At 39.8% G+C, this 19,462-nt stretch overlaps 1 protein-coding gene across 1 annotated transcript; it reads left to right on the top strand.

The window, feature by feature from the left end:
• The first annotated feature begins 18,431 nt into the window (after window positions 1-18,431).
• On the top strand, window positions 18,432-19,271 carry LOC106083053 (uncharacterized). Its single transcript, XM_013245877.1, has one exon. It carries the CDS (start codon window positions 18,432-18,434, stop codon window positions 19,269-19,271), a length of 840 nt encoding a protein of 279 aa, XP_013101331.1.
• The last annotated feature ends 191 nt before the right edge of the window (window positions 19,272-19,462 follow it).

The raw sequence follows: 19,462 nt of genomic DNA, 5'->3' as shown, positions 1-19,462 counted from the left end.
CAGCATTATGCCACTATTTCTCGTTTGTTGTTGATTTTTGGTCACATGCTTTTGTTGTGTACAAATTTGCAAAGTGAAAGTCTCGGAGCGATCCAGCCTTCCAAAGTCTGGCCAAGAATCGCTACCCACCTCCAAATGCATGTGTGACTACAACAACAACACGGTACCTAAATTTTTGACTGAATATCCAAGCTTTTGGTTTTCTTTTTCTTTTTTATAGATGTAATGAAAACGTTTTATACATAGTAGAACAGGGTTCCATGAATATAATAAATATTATAAATTTTATGATATTTTTCTTAAATGTTATGAAAAATACTCATAAATTTTATGGAAGTTTTTCAAAAATGCTATGACAATTTTTCACAAACTATATGTTTGATTTTCATAACTATTATGACATGTTTCATTGAATTCAGATTTATGAAACATGTTTCATAAGTGTTATGAAAAGTTTCATTGGGACGTGTTTGAACATTTTTTTCATAAATGTTATGACAAAATCATTAATATCGTGAACATTTTTATTTCTGTGAAGTCCAACTCCAGTGCCAAGTAGGGTTCAAATCGGTGCATAACCTGATCTGACTCCCACATAAACCATTCGCCCTGTGTGAATTATTGAGCCTCTAGAGGGCGCAAATGCCATCCGACTTGGCTAAAATTTTGTAAAACGACTTCTCCTATGACCTTGCCACATATGGTCTGAATCGGTCTATAACCTGATATAGCTCCCATATAAACTGATCATCCGATTTAAATTCTTGAGCCCCTATAGGGCGCAATTCTCATCCGATTTAGCTGAATTTTTTTACAATGACTTCTACATCCAAACTAAATATTGTCCGAATTGGGGCATAACCCAATATAGCTCCAATAGCATAGCAATTCTTATCCATTATCCTTTGTTTGTCCATAAAGAGATATCGGACAAAGAATTTGACATATTCCCATATGTGGTCCATGGTGGAAAGTATATAAGATGCGGCCCTGCCGAACTCACCACGCTTTATTTGTTTTTTAATTAATTTAAACGTCTCTTGCTTTGAAGAGACCCAATTTTATCTGTGTTTATAATCCATGTGCGTCATTTAAATAATTTAACTGAGTTCAAAGTTCCATGAAATAGTTCAAAGTTAGGTCACAGACCTTTTGGACAGCGACAGCACAAAATAAAAGCTGTGGTCTAGTAATTGAAATCTTTTTTTGTTGTTGCTTATTTAGGTGAGGGTGGTATTGAGCAATCATTTCCAACTAAATAATTAAAGATGATTCCCAATTGGCATTCGTTATTCGTTTTCATGGCTTGCGTTGATGGTAATGACCAGGTAGAGTCCACCACTTTATGTTGTAAACGGTGGCTGTGTTCTCTTAAAAGCGAACGGTGTAAAATTGTAAATCAGTCATTGACCAGCAATTAAATGATGATGTTTGTTGCATCAACAACTCATTAACTGATATTGGGTTGCCCAAAATGTAATTGCGGATTTTTTAAAATAAAGTAAATGCATTTTTAATAAAACTTAGAATGAACTCTAATCAAATATACTTTTTTTACACTTTTTTTCTAAAGCAAGCTAAAAGGAACAGCTGATAACTGACAGAAGAAAGAATGCAATTACAGAGTCACAAGCTGTGAAAAAATTTGTCAACGCCGACTATATGAAAAATCCGCAATTACTTTTTGGGCAACCCAATATATTGTATATGCTTGTCTATGACTGCAGGAATGTGGTTGAGCAGTTTTGAAGTAAATAATCTTTGAGAGAATAGGGGTTGACCCGCATTTTATATATTTAAAGGCCTTTCCAAATTTCCTCAAAGCCACGTAGAAGAAGCAAAGCATGTAAAGAAAAGTCGGCAAGTTGACTAACCTCGTAACGTTTTAAAAAGCTTTTTTTTGGATTGACTGGCGTATTTGTGAAGTACAAGGTCGATAAAAATAAGTGCGATAATATGTATTATATTTTCCATAAAACAATGGTTTTGGATTTATAGTTAGTTGGAGGCTTAAACACCTTGTCTTCCATTCATCGGTGGTGAATAAAAGGCCCTTCAACAAAATAAGAACATTTGTTATGGAAAACAACTTTATTGTTCTTCAAACTCTTCTCCATTAAGATTAATACTTTCTTGCAGGAACTCAAATCAGTTTCAAAAGCGCTTTCCCCATCAATGCTTCGGACGTCTACAAACGTTAACAACAAAGAGTTTTGTTTTTCTAAACGTGGAGAGAAAACTACGACCTGCAATCAGTAGCAACGTGCTAGTTGAAGGAAAGGTATTGGGAGAAAAGGATGGAGGAGAAAAGTTCGCAGAAAGAAAACGAAAATATGAGCGAATCGAGATGTACAGGTGTCTGAATGAGGTCCGGAAATTTTACCAAGGGTCGAACATCAAACCGATGGTCCAGTACATCCTCCTGCAGAGGTAAGGAAGGAAATCTGGTACCAAATGCAGATAGTATGCTAAGGAGGCCACCGTAGCGCTGAGGTTAGCATGTCCGCCTGGGCTCTAATCCCGGCGAGACCATCAGAAAAAATTGTCAGCGGTGGTTTTCCCCTCCTAATGCTGGCAACATTTGTGAAATACTACGCCATGTAAAACTTCTCTCAAAAGAGGTGTCGCACTGCGGCACGCCGTTCGGACTCGGAGCCCCCTTATCATTGAGCTTAAACTTGAATCGGACTGCACTCATCGATATGTGAGAAGTTTGCCCCTTTTCCTTAGTGGAATGTTCATGGACAAAATTTGCATTTGTGCTTACTTTACTTTACTTTAATTGGCTATGACAGAACATTTGTTCCACTAACCGAACGTAGAATACCGTTCCAAGTGCCTCGATCTTCTGCGCTCATTCTAAAATCTCTGATACCAAGTTTCGAGGTGTCTCCCACCACTTGATCTTTCCATCGGGCTTTTGGTCTTCCCGGCTTGCGTGTACCACCGTGTTTGCCTTCAAAAGACTTCTTTGCTGGAGCTTCTTCATACATTCTGACAACATGACCTAGCCAATGCAGCCGTTGTATTGTGATGCGTGTAACTAAGCTATCGTCGTCTTACAGCTCATACAGCTCGTGGTTCATACGTCGCTTATATTCTCCATTAACGCAAACTGGTCCATATAGAATCTTTCTCTCAAATACTCCAAGCACTGCCTCATCTGCTTTCACAAGTACCCATGCTTCAGAACCATATAACAACACGGGTAGTATCAGTGTCTTGTATAGTGTAATCTTCGTCTGTCGAGAGATGGACTTGTTTCTAAAGGCAGGGCAGCGGTCATATTCTCTCTCTAGGCGCTCGTAGAAAATATCCTTGGTCTGCTCGTCCTTGTCTTCCGCCTGAGTAACCACAAATCCACAGACAAATTCATAACTCGTGTTATGGCAGCTATAGTATAGTTCGTCACTGTTTGGTGTTGTAGTGGCGCCATTCCCAGTCCATCGCACTTCCTGTAAGGCGGTTATATCTGCCTTGTACTTCTCTAATACATCCGCCAGCACCTTCTCTATAGAGAGTGCAGACATTCCAGGTGCAGATCCGCAAATCATGTTCCTTTTTTCGTTTGCGTAGGTGGTCAACCTTGGGGGTCCGTTTTTACTATTTCTTTGTTTCTCATAGTTTTCCTCGGGCGGGTTACTCGCCCAGCGCCCCAACTGCATGGGTTTTGTGGGATTGCACATATATCCCTCGTTGTGGCGAGCCGCTTGCTCAAAGATCCGACGCTCGCATCCGGCGCAAAAAACTCGCCTTGTCATCTCGAGTATCATTGACATTCAGTATTTAATTAAGAGCCAGTGCCACCTGACTCCTCACTGAGACTCTCCTCTCGAAAATCGCTTCCCGCGACCGCATTTGCAGTTACTGCGCATAAAAACAGTGCTTTCCACCAACCACAACCTGTGGACGCGCCCGGTAGCTTTCAGCTAAGCTTCCGGAGGCAACGATGGACACACATAAGCCGGAGCTCAAAGTTCCAGCCTGTGTGGTGCTCATAGTTATCCCGTGTCAGCCGGATAGTGTGCTTAGAATATGGAAAGAACATTTTTCCCGGCTGCTAGTATGTGATAGTGGCGGCGGCGAGGATACCGCAGAAATATTCCTAATGATATCCTCTTATATAAAGGGTAATTTTTTAAGAGCTATAAGAAAGTTAAAAAAACATGAACTTCAGAAAAATGCATAAGTCTTTATTTGAATCGATGGTACGGTCCATATGTTGACAAATGTTGACCGTAACTGCGCCTCAAATTGTCCATCCGCTTAGTCCAATTTTGGATTGTCTTTCCAATTTTTCGACCGGTATCTCACAAATAAATACTTAAATTCTGTCTTCCAATGCGTCAATTGAAGCGGGCTTGTCTGTATAGCCTTTAACAAAGCCCAACAAAAATAGTCTAAAGGCGCTAAATCGCACGATCTAGGCGGCCAATTGACTGGTCCCGAACGTGAAATAAAATGTTTACCGAACTCGCCTCTCAATAAGTCCATTATTACGCGTGCTGTGTGATGTGTGGCAACGTCTTGTTGAAACCACATGTCATGCAAGTCAAACTCTTGCATTTGGGCAAAACAAAAGGTGGATATCATCTCACGGTAGCGCTCACCATACGTTACGATACGCATCATCTTTGTAGAAGTACGGTCCAATGATGCCACCGGCCCATAAACCGCACCAAAAGGTCACTTTTTTTGGATGCATTGGTAACTCTTGCAATGCTTCCGGCTGATCTTCACCCCAAAATAGACAATTTTGCTTATTTACGTACCCATTGAACCAAAAATGAGAAAAAATGACCGCGCCATGAATTTTATTAACAGAGCACGCATTTTGATAATAAAATTCAATAATTTGCAAGCATTGTTCCTTTGTAAGGCGATTCATGGCTAAATTATAGGCCAAACTAAAGGTGTTTGACAGTAAAACAAAACACGAAACGTACGTGAGCTGTTTAAACCAGCGTTGCCAAAAAGATAAAAGCTGAAAAATTACCCTTTAGTATTCAGGAACTTTAAATATTGGCAACATGAAAATATATTTTTGTTACATTCAATGCAAAAGCAATTATGGTTGTAGTAAATATGGTGCGTCCGTCCGTCTGTCGAAATCACGATAGCGGTCGAACGCTTAAAGTTAGCTGTTTGAAATTTCGCACTGATACTTAATATTGATATGGGTCGTTAGGGATTCAGATTTAGATTTGACTTCTTGAGCCCCGTGAAGCCGTATTTTTTCCCGATTTGTCCGATTTGGCTGAAATTTTGCATGTAGTGTTCGGTTACGACTTCCAACAACTGTGTTAAGTAGGGTCCAAATCGGTCTTAAACCTGATATAACTCCCATATAAACCGATCTCCCGATTTGACTTCTTGAGCCCTTGGAAGCAGCAATTTTTATCCGATTTAGCTGAAATTTTGCACATAGTGTTTTGTTATGACTTCCAACAACTGTGCCAAGTAAGGTCCAAATCGGTTAAGTACCTGATATAGCTCCCATATAAACCGATCTCCCGAGTTGACTTCTTAAGCCTCTGGAAGCTGCAATTAGTCGACATAGTGTTCTGTTATGCAACATAGTGTTCTGTTATGCAACATAGTGTTCTGTTATGACTTCCAATAACTGTATCAAGTACGGTTCAAATCGGCCAAGTACCTGATATAGCTCCCATATAAACCGATCTCCCGAGTTGACTTCTTAAGCCTCGGGAAGCTGCAATTTTTATCCGATTTAACTGAAATTTTGCACATAGTGTTCTGTTACGACTTCCAACACCTGTGTTAAGTACGGTCCAAATCGATCTTAAACCTGATATAGATCCCATACAAACCGTTCTCCCGATTTGACTTTTTGAGCCCTTACAAGTCGCAATTCTTATCCGATTTGGCTAACATTTTGCATGTAGTGTTCTGTTACGACTTCCAACTAGTGTGTGAAGTATCGTCCAAATCGGTCAAGAACATGATATAGCTCCCATATAAACCGATTTCCCGATTTGACTTCTTGAACCTCTGGAAGCTGCAATTTTTATCCGATTTAGCTGAAATTTTGGTCCAAATCGGTCTATAACCAGATATAAACTGGTCTCTCGATCATCCTTGCTCGGTTCCTAGAAGCTTTAATTTTTGCTGGTTTGACAGAAGTTTGATATGTAGTATAAAATTATCCTCTCCAACTAAATGTATTTTATATACATTTTTAGCAGATTCCATGGTGCAGGGTTCCCAATATTCGGCCAGGCCGAACTTACCACGCGTTTACTTGTTTTTTCTGCAAAAAGTTTATATTTTTCTATAAATAGTCGACTTTTTGATGATCGAAAATTTAGTCAGAAGTCAACTTTTTGATTATCAGAAAAAGTCGAAAAATCGTCTTTTTGATTATCAGAAAAAGGCGAAAAGTCGACTTTTTGATAGTTGAAAAAAGTTTATTTTTTGATTATCAGAAAAATTCCATAAGTCGATTTTTCAATTTTACTTTAAATCCTTGGTGGCTAATGGGGGACGAAGCCACCTCTCGAAAGACAAGAATTATTACATTATTATTATACATTACGTTGATACTATCCGTGTTGTTATATGGTGCCGAAGCAAGGATACATGCGAAAGCAAGCGAGGGAATACTTGGAGTGTACGTGGCATAGATTTTCCGTAAATGTATGAACTAATCTGTGTTGATGAAGAATTTCAGCTTTGTTAGAACTACGAGTAGTACGACGCCATTTGCATTGTTAATCGTATCAAAGGATAATGTTCGATAGGTCATGTTATCAGAATGAACCTAGAAACTCCAATTAAGAAGTCATTTGAAAATGTACCTGAAGTCAAACGCAAAAGGGGAAAATCAAAACTCCAATGGAAAGTTCAAGTGGAGAAAATTTCAACATCTCAACATTTATGTGATATTGGGTTGCCCAAAAAGTAATTGCGGATTTTTCATATAGTCGGCGCTGACAAATTTTTTCACAGCTTGTGACTCTGTAATTGCATTCTTTCTTCTGTCAGTTATCAGCTGTTACTTTTAGCTTGCTTTAGAAAAAAAGTGTAAAAAAAGTATATTTGATTAAAGTTCATTCTAAGTTTTATTAAAAATGCATTTACTTTCTTTTAAAAAATCCACAATTACTTTTTGGGCAACCCAATTGATAGAAGACATTTGCCCAACATTTTGGACATACGATCGATCCGAGGGGGGGACATCGAATTGGGTCATCACCTTGTTGCAACAAAGGTTCGATCTCATCCAGGTGTAGCGAGGATCTGACATGTTGAAATTAGATGCCAGAAATTGGACAATAAAAGTGGAAAAGCTAAAAGATCTGCTAAGTTCAGTTAAAAGATCTGCTAAGTTCAGTTAAAAGATCTGCTAAGTTCAGTTAAAAGATCTGCTAAGTTCGGCTAAACGATCAAACAATCCGCAACGGACAACTATGTAAACATCTAAACATTTTTTTGTTTCAACTCAATAGCAAGGTTCTAAAGAATGGGACTGGGCCAAAGCAGAGTAGACAGTACCTGATATCATCGAGATAAAGATTGTTCGTAAAATTCATGGATTAATCTGTGTTGATGGGGAATGAAATGAAATGAAAACGTGGTTATATTCATTTGACAATTAACAAACAGCGTTAACTATCGCTGAAGGGGACGAACACAAAAGCAACACTAACTGCCAGTAATCCATTTTGACTTTTACAGCCCATAATGTTGGAATTCCTCTGCGTTTTTTTGCTAGAACATTTTAGAACACATTCATTATTTTTCGAATTTATTGGAATTTAATTTCAATTGTTGATATAATTACAGTTTAATAGACCCATATCTTATATGGGCTTGCAATCGAGAGTTAAAATAGGTTGCTTAAAATCAAATGTTCATATAATTTTTAACTTTTTTTGGATTTTTCTTTCTTTGATTTTATAAATCTCTGTGGACTAACAATTTTTAACTTTTAGAGGTGTCCTCTTGGTGACTTTGCCACCGCAAAGATTAATGTTCACAGTAAACTTGGGACTCTCAGACATCTCGGAATCATAATCATCGCAATCACTGACTTTATTGTTGCACTTTGAGATGAGTTTGCGGCGCTTAAATTTCTTACTCTTCTTTCGTTTTGTTTTTGTGCGTGCATTCAGGGATAATCTTCCCAAGAGCTGTACCAATTCGGTGCGATATTTCTCCAACGAGTGTAGCTGTCGATCAATGGAGGCCTCATCCATTTCATCGTCACTTAGATAATCGGTTTCCGGTTCCAAATATGAAGCCTGCTGCAGTTGGGCACAACGCAATTGATTGATGCGTATCAACTCTTCGGTGAGGGCCAATTTGGCGGCAGCCCATTTGAAAACCTGGCGTGTCTTGAAGGGCATATTTTGTTTATAAGAGAATATGTGATAGTCAATACTTTCGCCAGTTTCTTTGGCAACTTCAATGCTGGACATGCTTTGTGTCAAAGTAGGCATGCTTGGCAGTAGCTGCTGCTGCTGCTGATGTTCGTGTTGTAGTTCATTGAATGGCTCGACTAGATCCGAACGCAGGTTTTCCTCATCACCTTCGAATGTATGGGATCCTTTATCCATGTAATTACCCATAATTTTCAGAAGGAAATCTTTTGTCTAAGTTCTTGACAGCTTGCCTGTCGACTTATTTATGTTGCTTACCTTTCCAGACAGACCATTTATATGTCATTTGTTTTCAGTCTAAGCGGGATTCCTAGAAAATGGAAAAAAATTCTTGCCAAATTTTAATTTTAAAATCCCAATCCTGTTGCTAAGACTTATGCGGAAAAAATAACTCGGCTACGAAAACTGCTAAACTCAGTCACCTGGGTTGAAAATTAGCGAGTGCTTGTTTTGTTTTTACCTGGTGTGTAATGGAAAAATAGTTGTTGGAAAAATTTCCCTAATTTTTATTATTGTTGGTAAAGAAGCCCCGCATTAAGACACAGTAAGTGCTACCATAAAACCTTAAAATAGGTAAATAAGAATGTGAAGGATTACACACACTGTTGAGCCGCCATAAAACTCTGATTATCCCATTTCTAGTTGGACTATTTACTTTAAAAGTGAAGATAATACAGCTTTTCAAATGCATCCTCTTTGATTTTTTTGTGTTATATGCTTATGATTGCTGTGTTTTATTTATGTACTGGTTACAGAAGCCGCGAAGATCAATAATAAACTGTTAAAACCACATGAGGAAAAAAGTGAAAATATTTGTAAAATTTAAAAGTTAAATTTACAAAGAACAAGCAAAAGCGTGCTAAGTTCGGCCGGGCCAAATCTCGTATACCCTCCACTAATATCTGTTTGTAGGCAAACAAGAAGTAATATTGAGAAATCGGTTTATATGGGAGATATATCAGGTTGTAGACCTATTCAAACCATATTTAGCATGCATGTTTAAGGTCATCGTTGTACAAAATTTCAGCCAAATCGGATAAGATTTGCACCCTGTATAGGCTCAAGAAGTATAATTGGGAAATCGGTTTATGTGGGAGCTATACCAAGTTATAAACCGATTCAAACCATACTTGACGTAATAGTTGGATGTCGAATCTAAAGACTTCATGGAAAATTTCAGCCAAATCGGATAATAATTGCGCACTCTAGAGGCTCAAGAAGTCAAGATCCGAGATCGCTTTATATGGCAGCTATACCAAGCTATGAACCGATTTGGACCATACTAACCACAGCTGTTGGAAGTAATACCAAAACCATATATGCAAAATTTTGGCCAATTCGGATAATAATTGCGCCCTCTAAAAGCTCAAGAAGTCTAAGGCAGATTTAGATCATACTTGGCATAGTTGTTGGAAGTCATACCAAAACAATTATATGCAAAACTTCAATCAAATTGGATAAGAATTGCGCCCTCTAGAAGCACAGGACGTCAACACCCAAGATCGGTTTATATGACAGCTATATTAAAACATGGGCCGATCTCAACCGACCTACACTTATAAAAAGTATTTTTGCAAAATTTCAAGCGCCTAGCGACTTAAAATGTCATGACGATCAGGAATATATATACTATATGGCGTCTTAGGCGCATATTTCGCGGTGTTACAAACGGAGTGTTAATGTTACAAACGATTTAATAGAAATCGGTTTCAATCACGAAATTAATTGATCCAATTAATTTGTAATTGTAACTGCTTCAATCACTAAATTGATAATATCAATCACCGTAATTGAAAAAATGTTCAACTAAAAAAATTGCGTGTATTAAATGGGCATACACCTAAGCCAGTATTAGGTTTGTTTTGCTCTCTAAATACTAAAAAACTAACCTCAAAGAAGAAAATTTAAGTTAGGAATTCCGTGCAACTTACAAAATCCTTAACTGTTTTTCATGCCACGCCCCTAAGGGGGTTCATGTCTGATATTGTTTCCCCACCCAAGTAGCGGTGTATTTTAGCCGCGAAAGCCGGGCAATGTTATAAGAAATGCTCCAACGTCTCATCATCCTCCCCACATGCCCTACACATGCTATCACTTGCCGCACCGATTTTGCATAAGTGAGCTCATAGTCCGATGTGTCCCGTTATGATACCGAAAGCTATTCTGACCTCCTTCTTACTTCTTATTAGTAATAGCCTCATCTTCTCACTAACTGGATCACCCCATAGAAATTTCGCCGTCCTACCGGCCCCTTTCGCTGTTCCAATCGCCCTTAACTGGCACTGCGTCGATCCGTAAGGCTTCGGGTTAACCAAATTTATTGACGGCAGTTCTCTGGCCTTCACTGCCAACTCGTCTGCTTTCTCATTTTCAGTTATTTCGCCCCGAACCCAAACGATGCAGATCGTGCAATCCTCAGAGATGGCGTTAATTTCTTTCTCACATTCCAAGACTGTTCGTGTTCTTACCGTCCTGGTTGTTATTGGCCATATGATCTGTTTACTGTCCGTAAAGACGTACTCGACGTCCTCCCGTTAGTACCACACCACCTCACGCATTCCGTGATCGACCGGATCTCTGCCTGCAGGACCGTATATGATCAGCCAGTTTAAAATAGATCTCAATATAGACCCCCAGGCCCACTCTGTCCCCCAGCTTTGATTCATACGTATGACATGATCTTCTAGACGGCTATGCTAGTGTTCCGTCAGTCCAAGAATGTGCCGCTGGCAGCAGTGCCTCATCAAGTGTCGTCTCAGGTATCCGATCGGAGACATATTCCATTCCTTCTAGGCTTGGGGGTAGGAGCTGCTCCTACCCTCAATCTATCCTTCTATCGCTTTAAGTCTCATAGCCGCAGTGGCTGCCTCGCACTTAATCTGTATGTCTATGGGAGGGATATCTTGAATAATCTCCAGTGGCATAGTGGGCATGGTACTCATCGCTCCGCCTATATCAAGACAACATGTTCTCTGAACCTGTTGTATTATCTTTACGTTGCACTTATTCTCCATCGCAGTCCACCAAACTCCTGAGGCGTAAGTAAGTATTGGTCTAATCACGCTCCAGTAGATCGAGTTGACTATCCTTGGATTCAGGCCCAATTTCGAGCCTACATCTCGTCTACATAATTCCCAACATCTTAAGTCTTCTCAGTACGCTCCTGAATGTGACACTTTTAATTCAGTTTCCTGTCCAAAATAACCCCGTATTATTTGACCTTGTCAGATATCTAAATCGTTCTATTGGGGAAACGTGGTGTGTCAAATTGGTCCACCTTCGTCTTCCTCGTGAATATACAGATGTTTGTCTCCTTGGGGTTAACATTGAAACCCTAGGTCAAGCCCAGTCGTGCGCCACCGGCAAGACCCCTTCGGGCCTTCTGCATATCTGGTTCGAATCCTTGCCCCTTAGAAGTATTATAACATTTTCTGCGTAGTAGTAAATCCCTCCTCAGTCAACACCCGTAAAAGGTCATTTGTGATGGTCACCCATAAGAGTGGCGAAAGAATTCCCCCCTGTGGCGTGCCTTGTGCCCCTTTCTCCCTTATAAAAGGTGATTTTTTGCTATTATATTTTTGGCAACACTGGTTTAAACAGCTTACGCACGTTTTGGGTTTTGTTTCACTGTCAAACATCTTCGGTTTGGTCTATAATTTAACCATCAATCGTCTTACAAACGAACAGCGCTTGCAAATTATTGAATTTTATTGGCCCAAAAAGTAATTGCGGATTTTTCATATAGTCGGCGTTGACAAATTTTTTCACAGCTTGTGACTCTGTAATTGCATTCTTTCTTCTGTCAGTTATCAGCTGTTACTTTTAGCTTGCTTTAGAAAAAAAGTGTAAAAAAGTATATTTGATTAAAGTCCATTCTAAGATTTATTAAAAATGCATTTACTTTCTTTTAAAAAATCCCCAATTACTTTTTGGGCAACCCAATATTATCAAAATGCGTGCTCTGTTAAGAAAGTTCATTGCACGTTTCTTCCATTGAGCGAAGACCAGCCAGAAGCTTTGCAAGAGTTACCAATGCATCCAGAAAGTCACAGTTTGCTGCGGTTTATGGACTTGTGGCATTATTGGACCGTACTTCTTCAAAGATGATGCGAATCGTTACGTAACTGTGAATGGTGAGTGCTACCGTGAGATGATATCCAACCTTTTTTTTGCCCAAAATGCAGTAGTTTCACTTGCATGACATGTGTTTTCAACAAGACGGTCGTCACCGGTTAATAGGCTGCCTAGATCGTGCGATATGACGCCTATAGATAAGTTTTGGTCGGGCTATGTTAACCGGCCGAAATATTGGAAAGAGTATGCCAAAATTGGACTAAGCGGATGGACCCTGAAATAATCTTTAAACATCTAATTACATGGACCGTACTATCGATTCAAATAAAGATTTCATGAATTTGATGTGTTTTTTTTTTTAACTTTCTTATGGCTCGTAAAAAAATCACCCCTTTGCTCTCTTCATCTTCCTCTATCGTTGACCTTGCCCTGATTCCACGATATATGGTTTGATTTTAACTCTGTTTTCGTGCAGCGGATCCATGTGTTTTTCGGGCGTCCCCTTCTTCGCTGTCCTTGCGGGTTCCAGTCTAGGACATTTCTAGTTATATCATCGCGCTGTCGGCTTAGGATATGACTCAACCTGGTACATTTTCTATTCGGGACAGGGGAAGTGTTTGTTCTTATTTGCAATTCCTCACTTGAAATTCGATTTGGCACCGATATATAAAAACTTGAATTTTGCGGGTAGTCGTACTTCCGATCCTCGGTCCTTTGTTATTTTGCTGCCAAGATAGGAAAAGTTGTCAACGTCTTCAATGACATGGTCGATTATAGTGAGCGGTGTCAGATTTGATGTTCCCATCACCATCAATTTGGTCTTTGCTATGTTTATCTTCAGACCTACTTTGGCAGCATTTTCATTCAATCGTTCCAATTTGGCCTTTTTGTGCTCAAAGCGATGCGCAAAGAGGCGGATAATCAGGCCTCCCTGATCATCCGCGTAATCGATGTCTTCAAGGAAGTCGTTAATACCCCAGCGTATGCCATAGGGTGCCTCAGCCTTAGTTGCTTATAATACGGAGTTTAATAAAATTAAAAAAAGCGTCGATGACAGGATGCAGCTATGCATCCCGAATGGTCGGCTCTCGTTTCTATTGAAACGGACTGAAACTTCAGTATTCCTACACAGCTACACAATGAACTTCGCGAAACTGTGTCAAAAGCACGCTCGGAGTCGATGAATAAAAGGTATAGGTGTGAATTAAGTTCTGCAGACTTTTCTATGATTATGCACAGCGAGTAAATGTGGTCGGAACAAGAACGTCCTGACCGAAAACCTGCCTGTTCCTTCCTCAAAATGCTGTCAAGTGCAAGCGAAATACGCTGCAGAAGAAGACTTGCCATCACTTTATTGCGTTTAGCAACGTAGTCGCCCTCCAGTTCTTACACTGTGTGAGGTCGTCCTTCTTTGGGATTGTGACCACGATCACCGTTCTTCCATTCCGTGGAGACAGCGTTTGTATCCAAGGCCTCTCTGATTATTGGGGCGATCGCTTGAGCTATGGGGTATGCCCCATACCGCAACAGCACAGCAGATATAAAGGGTGATTTTTTTGAGGTTAGGATTTTCATGCATTAGTATTTGACAGATCACGTGGGATTTCAGACATGGTGTCAAAGAGAAAGATGCTCAGTATGCTTTGACATTTCATCATGAATAGACTTACTAACGAGCAACGCTTGCAAATCATTGAATTTTATTACCAAAATCAGTATTCGGTTCGAAATGTGTTCATTCACCGTTCAGCGATGAGGCTCATTTCTGGTTGAATGGCTACGTAAATAAGCAAAATTGCCGCATTTGGAGTGAAGAGCAACCAGAAGCCGTTCAAGAACTGCCCATGCATCCCGAAAAATGCACTGTTTGGTGTGGTTTGTACGCTGGTGGAATCATTGGACCGTATTTTTTCAAAGATGCTGTTGGACGCAACGTTACGGTGAATGAACACATTTCGAACCGAACACTGATTTTGGTAATAAAATTCAATGATTTGCAAGCGTTGCTCGTTAGTAAGTCTATTCATGATGAAATGTCAAAGCATACTGAGCATCTTTCTCTTTGACACCATGTCTGAAATCCCACGTGATCTGTCAAATACTAATGCATGAAAATCCTAACCTCAAAAAAATCACCCTTTATTATCAGGGCCGTTTTTGAGTACGACCAGAACGGTTTCAATTTCTTCGCAGGTGGGTGGGGCCGTAGATATATCCCTGCGTGGGTTTCGGGGCACAGGGGGATTAAGAAGGTCGAAGCTTACATCCTCGGTTGCTGGTCCTTCGGAGCTGAAGAAACCGTGCCATCGCTCTAATTGCTGTTAGGGTGTTGTTAATTCCGATCCGTCCTCATCTTTTATTATTGCCGTTGGCCTTATATTGTTGACGCTCATTTGTTTTACTGACACGTAGACACCACGCATGTTTCCGATATTAACTGCATGCTCGGTTTGCTCTGCCAGCATATTAAAATATATTCGCTTATCTCTGCGAACTAGGCTCCTGACCAGCGAGGCGGAGGCGCAATATTTAGTCCTGGCCGCGATTTTAGTTACGCTAGATTTTGCCTGTAGCAGAGCGTTTCGTTGCTTATCCATGGTTTTTAGGATTGTCGAACAATGCCTATGATAGAGGTGGCCGTCTCCGTACATGCTGCTATTATGTCGACCCATGTATGAGTGTTATTTTGCACCTTCTCTGTTAATATTGCCTTGTATTCGTGCGCTGTTTCGGGGTCTTTTAGGTTTAAGAGGTTGAACTTTGTGAACTTTGTGTTGGATGGCAAACAAAAATAAGTGGAAATAAGTTTGCCATTTTGGAATGGATAGAGATATCTTCATGATTACGGTTATAGCTGAGGTGTTATCCAGGTTATATGCAAAATTTCAGGTTTCTGGATGTCCCAGGAGGCCATTGGTGGGTCTTCAAAGTTGGTCACCTCGACCCTACAAAATTTTGTTCGGGCTGTCAAAAGCGTATTTATGGTCCGATTTTCATAAATACGTACTTAATGGAGATGCGCTTTAAGTGTAATTTTAATAAATTGTGTTAACTCTAAGAGGAGATCTGTGAAGTATAATATTGGCATTTTTTGACAAAAAAAATCTGGGAAAACCCTTCGAGTTCTCATTGCCCAAAGTAGTAACTAATTGCATGCAAAAAATTTTTTGCGTCATCCAAGGATTGAGGTCTCTACGGACATTTTACTAAAAAATGCAAATGAACAATAAGTCCTTTTTTATGGAATCGGATTTTTAGACCCAACCGCACTTTTATGATCGTCCGCTTTTGAAAAAGTCTATATGCTAGAAATTTTGATAAACAATTTCTATTTATAAGAAAAAACTTCCACACAAAGAGTGTTTCGCCTACCTTATTTAATTTCTAGACTCAATTCTAATGTTCTGTATAATCAAAATATACATTTTATCGACATAACATAATGGGGTCATTGTCACCGGACAACCGTGATTTGTGTTCCAGAAATTGATGGTGCGCCCTATATAGCGCGCTTGTTTTCAATGATTTCATTTCACTTTTAATTGCCTTCGGTGCTGAGATATGCAGCCCATTGGGGTCTATATTTGGATCTGCGCCGCCAGGGTCGCGCTTAGGCTGAGAGAGCTCGGCATTCTGAAGAAGAATGGTTGCGGCCACAGTTCGATTCGGGGTGTTATGTCTGCGGAGGGTAGACTGAGGAGGATCTCCGACTACCTGGCACCAGTGCCGACCGGAGTGAAGGCATTCGCGATTCGTTTTCCTGAGAGGGGCGAATGGAGAGCGGATAGTGTACTTGAGGAGGATGAGACCTAGATCTACACAGATGGCTCCAAGATGGAGTCAGGGACAGGATTGGGGGTCTACTCTGATGCACTCAATATCAGTATGTCTCTGAGACTGCCGGACGAGTGTACAGTCTTTCAGGTCTATGCCATTGTAGTAACCGCAAGATAAATTGTGGCAAAGGGCTTACCGCCCTCGAAACTCAGAATTTATGTGGACAGTATGGCGGCCCTCAAGGCCTTGGGGTCGAGGTCGGATGGTGAGGTCGAGACGAGTGGCGGACTGTTTGGAATCCCTGCATGGGCCCCGGACCCACGATGTGACGCTGATATGGGTTCCTGGGCATGAAGGGATTCCAGGAAATGAGAGGCCGGCCGAGTGCGCCAGGAGGGGTTCGTCTGCGCCGGGCGGACCAGTAACCGGTCTTGCCTACTTGCCATTTGTCGAGCTACTGAACACAGTAGAGGGGATGGCCAGGGCGGCGTTTTTGGCAAGGTGGGACACGGTAGATGGTTTCCGAACTGCGAAGGCGCTATGGCCGGTCATCGACCGGAAGAGGACGAGAAAATTGCTGGAGTTCGATAAGAGGTTGATGAGTACTTTGACAGGCGTCATAACCGGACACTGTGCCATAGGCCGCATGAGGATACCGCACAATGACTTCTGTAGGAGTTGCCTTGATGAGGATGAGGAGGAGACTATTGAGCACTTGCTTTGTTTCTGTCCGGGTCTGCAGAGACGTAAGCTCTTCTTTCTTGGGAGCCGTTCTTCTGTGATCTGGGTGAACTTGCGAACGTACCTCTGGTATCTCTCCTGCGGTTTGTTGACCTCTCCTCCTGTCTTTTTCTTTTTATTCGTGTATGACCACTAGCACAAGGTCTCACATTTTCCCTTTTCTTCCCTTTCTCTCTCTAGGGTACCACAATAGGCCAAACTGGCCTCCGAGTGAACTCACCTTTGGTGGGCGACCCATTCAGCCTAACCTTACCTAATTGCTCTAATTAAAAAATTATTCGAAATTTTTAAAATTTCAATCATTTTTATAATTGGATCAATTAAAAAATTAATTGGAATTTGAACATTTTTCAATAATTTTTTAATTGAATATGCAATTTTTTTAATTTAAATTTTTTCAATCACGTTTTTCGAAAACTGTGATTGATATTATCATTTTCGTGATTGAAGCATTTTCAATTGAAAAATTAATTGGATTAATTAATTTTGTGATTTAAACCGATTTTTATTGTTTTTTTCTGTGTATAGTGGTGGGTATAAAAATGATTGAATCAATCAATTTATTAATTGAACAATGCCTTAAATTTTATAGCGATGGCAACTGGAAAAAGTGCTGATTCAATTAATTTTTTAATTGAAAGCGATTTTATTTTCAATTATATTTAAATTGAAAAAAATTTCGTCACATTATTTTCTGTGTAATTGGAAAAAATCATATTCAATTAAAAAATTTAATCAATTAATTTTTTAATTGAGAAGGTTTTATTTTCAATTAAACTTTTAATTTATTTAAAAATTGTTATCGTTTTTTTCTGTGAACATTTATATGTGAGATGTGCAATTGCAAAAATTATGAAAATTTTATTTCGTCAAAATAAAAAATAAATTCATTTAATTTTCTATAAAAGCATTGGAATTTCTTTTACTTGATAGATCTTTGATACTTTAGTAAACGTTGTGTTAAAATTACTCATAACATCTGCCGCAAGGCTTTTAGTTTTCTAATCAGATGCCTTTCGATGATTTGCTTAGCATGTTCAGCCATGCTAGCTTGAACACAACATTTCAAAATGTTGTAAATCAGAATTTTTACCTGACACTAAATCGACCAGCGATTATTTGTTTGCAGCAATAAAACCTGCCTGGTTGAAACTGCTTGGCTTAAACTTCGTTTAGAGTTTACCTGAATTGGGTATATGCCAAATTTCCGCGAATGTTTTGAGTTTTTCCCAGTTTAGAGATGTGGTGTAGGCTGTCTGGTCACATAACGCCCATTACCTACCTGTGATTAAATAATGCCACTGGTTACTTGTAACGCCCCATATATAAAAAGCCAGGTCATACTCCTTAGATGTATTAGTTTAAGGTTTGTTTTCATCGTGAAGACACCATAAAAACGCGCGCGCGAATTTGTCAAAAGTCTATAGAAATTAAGCAATGAGCGAGTTGAGTAACGAAATAGTGGTGGTTGACAAAGAGACAATCGATGTATGTGATCCCCATGGTTATTACGGTAACCATGGTAGGCAGGAGCCCAATTTCAAAAGTCCCTCGAAGCGATCCTTCCTCAATGAATGCATAAGGCAGATATACATATTGCATGGCAGTGATATGTCCACGATGACCATACCAGTAGAATTTAATCGTTGTCTTATATGGAACACCTTAAACGCCTTGATGGTGCCCCAGAGAATGTCTCCTTATCAAGCCTCCGTACAAAGAGTTAGACGTCGCCTATTCCGGGATGCCAAACAGAAGAGGCGTAAAACCAAAAGGCCCACGCATAATAATATAACTGAAACTGAATGCTACCACTACAAGCCCTTTCGTCATCAAATAGGCCTTAGAAAAATACCTCGCTCCTATTTGGAAGAGGCCTGCCGCCAAATCTATGCCGAACGCAGTCAGAATTTGAAACGAAAGCACGAGAATATAGAGCCCTTACATTTAGCCACCAAAGAAGGTGTTTTCCAGGTTTCACAACAGGTCATCAACAAAGTGTGTCGTTATCATGGCAATATGGCACGTCCACAACCATCGCGAGAACGTTCCATGGAGGAGCAAATAAAACGTGAACGCAACACCGAGGCATGTCGTCTGAGTCGTCGGGCCAAAAAACTAGAGGAAGTATTGGTCGAGCAGCAGTACCGTGAACGTTTGCAGGCCAATGAAAAAGTTCTAGAGGCCTCGATTCGTTCCATTTTGTATATGAAGGCTTTAATGGGTCTCATGGTGAATGGAAGCCTGCCACAAGATGAACGTAATCTTTATATATGAAGAAAGTAAAGATTTATCTGTAAGATAAATCTAAAAAATTTTAAAAAATCTTATAACAAATATGTACATAAACAACCATATATATGTAAGGAATTGTCTTTTTGTGATTCTCTAGGAGAGTTTTAAGTCTAAAACATACAAACAAATCATTGCAAAACTCAAATTAAGCTAAGCTTTTTATATATACTTGT

The sequence above is a fragment of the Stomoxys calcitrans genome, chromosome 3 (assembly GCF_963082655.1).
Source record: "Stomoxys calcitrans chromosome 3, idStoCalc2.1, whole genome shotgun sequence".
NCBI lineage: Eukaryota > Metazoa > Arthropoda > Insecta > Diptera > Muscidae > Stomoxys > Stomoxys calcitrans.
This window is presented reverse-complemented; position numbering and strand designations above follow the sequence as displayed.

What these genes read in the sequence shown, in the direction of transcription:
- LOC106083053 (XM_013245877.1), top strand. Translation starts at nt 18,432, where the DNA reads ATGAGCGAGTTGAGTAACGAAATAGTGGTGGTTGACAAAGAGACAATC.